This window comes from Otolemur garnettii, unplaced genomic scaffold, assembly GCF_000181295.1.
Source record: "Otolemur garnettii isolate 467f Iridium unplaced genomic scaffold, OtoGar3 scaffold00220, whole genome shotgun sequence".
Lineage (NCBI taxonomy): Eukaryota > Metazoa > Chordata > Mammalia > Primates > Galagidae > Otolemur > Otolemur garnettii.
Window position 1 is genome coordinate 1,353,687 of NW_003852615.1, and position 2,325 is coordinate 1,356,011.

General features: G+C 36.1%; 1 protein-coding gene across 1 annotated transcript in view; it reads left to right on the plus strand.

Annotated features, from left to right (window-relative positions):
• Window positions 1-2,325, plus strand: part of ZBTB11 (zinc finger and BTB domain containing 11) — a 46,493-nt gene that overhangs the window by 14,279 nt on the left and 29,889 nt on the right. The window contains exons 2-3 of the mRNA XM_012812731.2: window positions 362-597; window positions 1,281-1,512. Coding sequence (XP_012668185.1) covers window positions 362-597; window positions 1,281-1,512 — 468 coding nt within the window. The remainder of the gene's footprint in view (window positions 1-361; window positions 598-1,280; window positions 1,513-2,325) is intronic.

The window sequence follows — 2,325 nt, forward strand, 5'->3', positions numbered from 1 at the left end:
AATACTTCGCAACGCATGGAAAAATGTTGGGATATATTATCGTTTTATGTTGGGGAAATAAATAACTGGAAGAAAAAACGGAACAGTCTTACTTCAGTGTGGAAACAAACCATCATTTAAATTTATAACCTTATATGTTTGAAAAAATGTATCTTTCTAAAGAACTCTATAAGACATAAGTATGTCTGCACGTAGATACTTGAACATACATTAATGTATATAGACTAAATGCTGTAGTCTTCAATTTTCTTTTTAATTTTTTGTTGACACTAAGAAGCTATATACTTGAACATATTATATTTGACTTTATAATTTTAGAACAGTATTATATTTGATTTGATAATTTTTATTTTCACTATAGGAATATTAAAACAAGTCAAAGATTATATTAAACAATGTAGCAAATGCCAGGAGAAACTAGATCGTTCCCGTCCAATATCAGATGCTTCAGAAATGTTGGAAGAATTGGGACTAGACCTTGAATCTGGAGAAGAGAGTAATGAATCAGAAGATGACCTGAGCAACTTTACTTCACCTCCAACTACAGCCTCCAAACCTTCAAAAAAGAAGCCAGTATCCAAACATGAACTTGTATTTGTAAGTGGTACTTTCTATTCAGCTTTGCCATTTGCCTACTAGTGTACTATTTGCAGTCTTGGTGACCTTTATTTTTCTCAAGCCACTAAGATTGCTTGACTGTTTGCACTGACATTGAAGATTTGAGCAAATCTATGCTTATTGAATAAGCCTATTGAATAAGCCAAAATGTGTAATGTAGTATGTTGTTACATACATAAGCTGTACTGTCTCTTTATCATAAATGTTCCTGTTATTTCTTTTCTTCAGAATGAACTTAGTTACATGTTGATTTATTGTTAATTATTTCTCCTCCTTTTTTTTTTGTAATGATATATTGGTACAGGTAAGCAGAATACATTTCTGGAAGCAGTCTCTAGATCATGCTGCAAGGTAAAGTTAATCTGGCTAAGTTTGTTTTTGCCTACTTCAGTTTCATACATCATCAAATTTCTGACCAGTAAGCATAGACAGCCAGAAGTGAGATAAGGTTTTCATTAGGTCAAGTACAGTGACTATAGCAGTAAATGGTGAAGACAGCATACCTATTTAATTAAATACATATGTAACAAAGAAAGAATATGAGAATATTTCTTCATCTCTATTAAAAGGGAATATGTAATGTGTCTTGCTTCAGAGTTTATTAAGTATAAAAAAATTTGATATATAGAGTACAATTCTTGATCTCAAACTTCTTTTGGTAGGTTGACACCAAAGGAGTGGTAAAACGTTCTTCTCCAAAACATTGTCAGGCTGTCTTAAAACAGCTGAATGAACAGAGACTTTCCAACCAATTCTGTGATGTTACTTTGTTAATTGAAGGAGAAGAGTACAAAGCCCATAAATCTGTTTTGTCAGCTAATAGTGAATATTTTCGAGATCTTTTTATTGAGAAAGGAGCTGTTTCCAGTCATGAGGCTGTGGTGGATCTTTCTGGTAAGAATTTTCTATTCTTACTTTCTATTTATGATTACATTCTAGAAAGGCTGAGGGTTTGGGTGTCTTCCTAAGTCAGAATTTATGCTAAAGGAGGAGAAACCCACTTATGAACTGAAAAGAGTTTTTAAGTAAGACTTCCATGGTAGAGTTACAGAAAAAATTGTTATTTCCTGTCAACACCTCTTAGATATACAGTTACAGCAGAATTATTTCTGGGATTTAAACTATTGAAAACAATTTGAGAGAAATCAACAAATCCATTAGTGTTATTATACTGAATAAATATGATATTTAAAAATTGTTGGCTCTGCACCTGTGGCTCAAGCGGCTAAGGTACCAGCCATATACACCAGAGCTAGTGGGTTCAAATCCAGCCCGGGCCAACCAAACAACAATGGCAGCTGCAACCCAAAATAGCGGGGTGTCATGTTGCATGCTTGTAGTCCCAGCTACCTGGGACGCAGAGGCAGGAGAATCACTTGAGCCCAGGAGTTGGAGGTTGCCTTGAGCTGTGATGCCACAGCACTCTACCCAGGGTGATAGCTTGAGGCTCTGTCTCAAAACAAAAAAAAATGTTTAAGCGAGGTGCAGTGGCCCATTCCTCTAGTTCCAGCTACTTGGGAGGCTGAGAGAGGAAGATCTCTTAAAGTCAAGAATTTTAGGCTGTTGTGTGCAATCTTTGTAAGTGTTTTGTTTTTTGTTTAAGATTAAGCATCAGGCTCGGCGCCTATAGCTCAACCGGCTAAGGCGCCAGCCACGTACACCTAAGGTGGCGGGTTTGAATCCCCAGCCCGGACCCGCCAAACAACA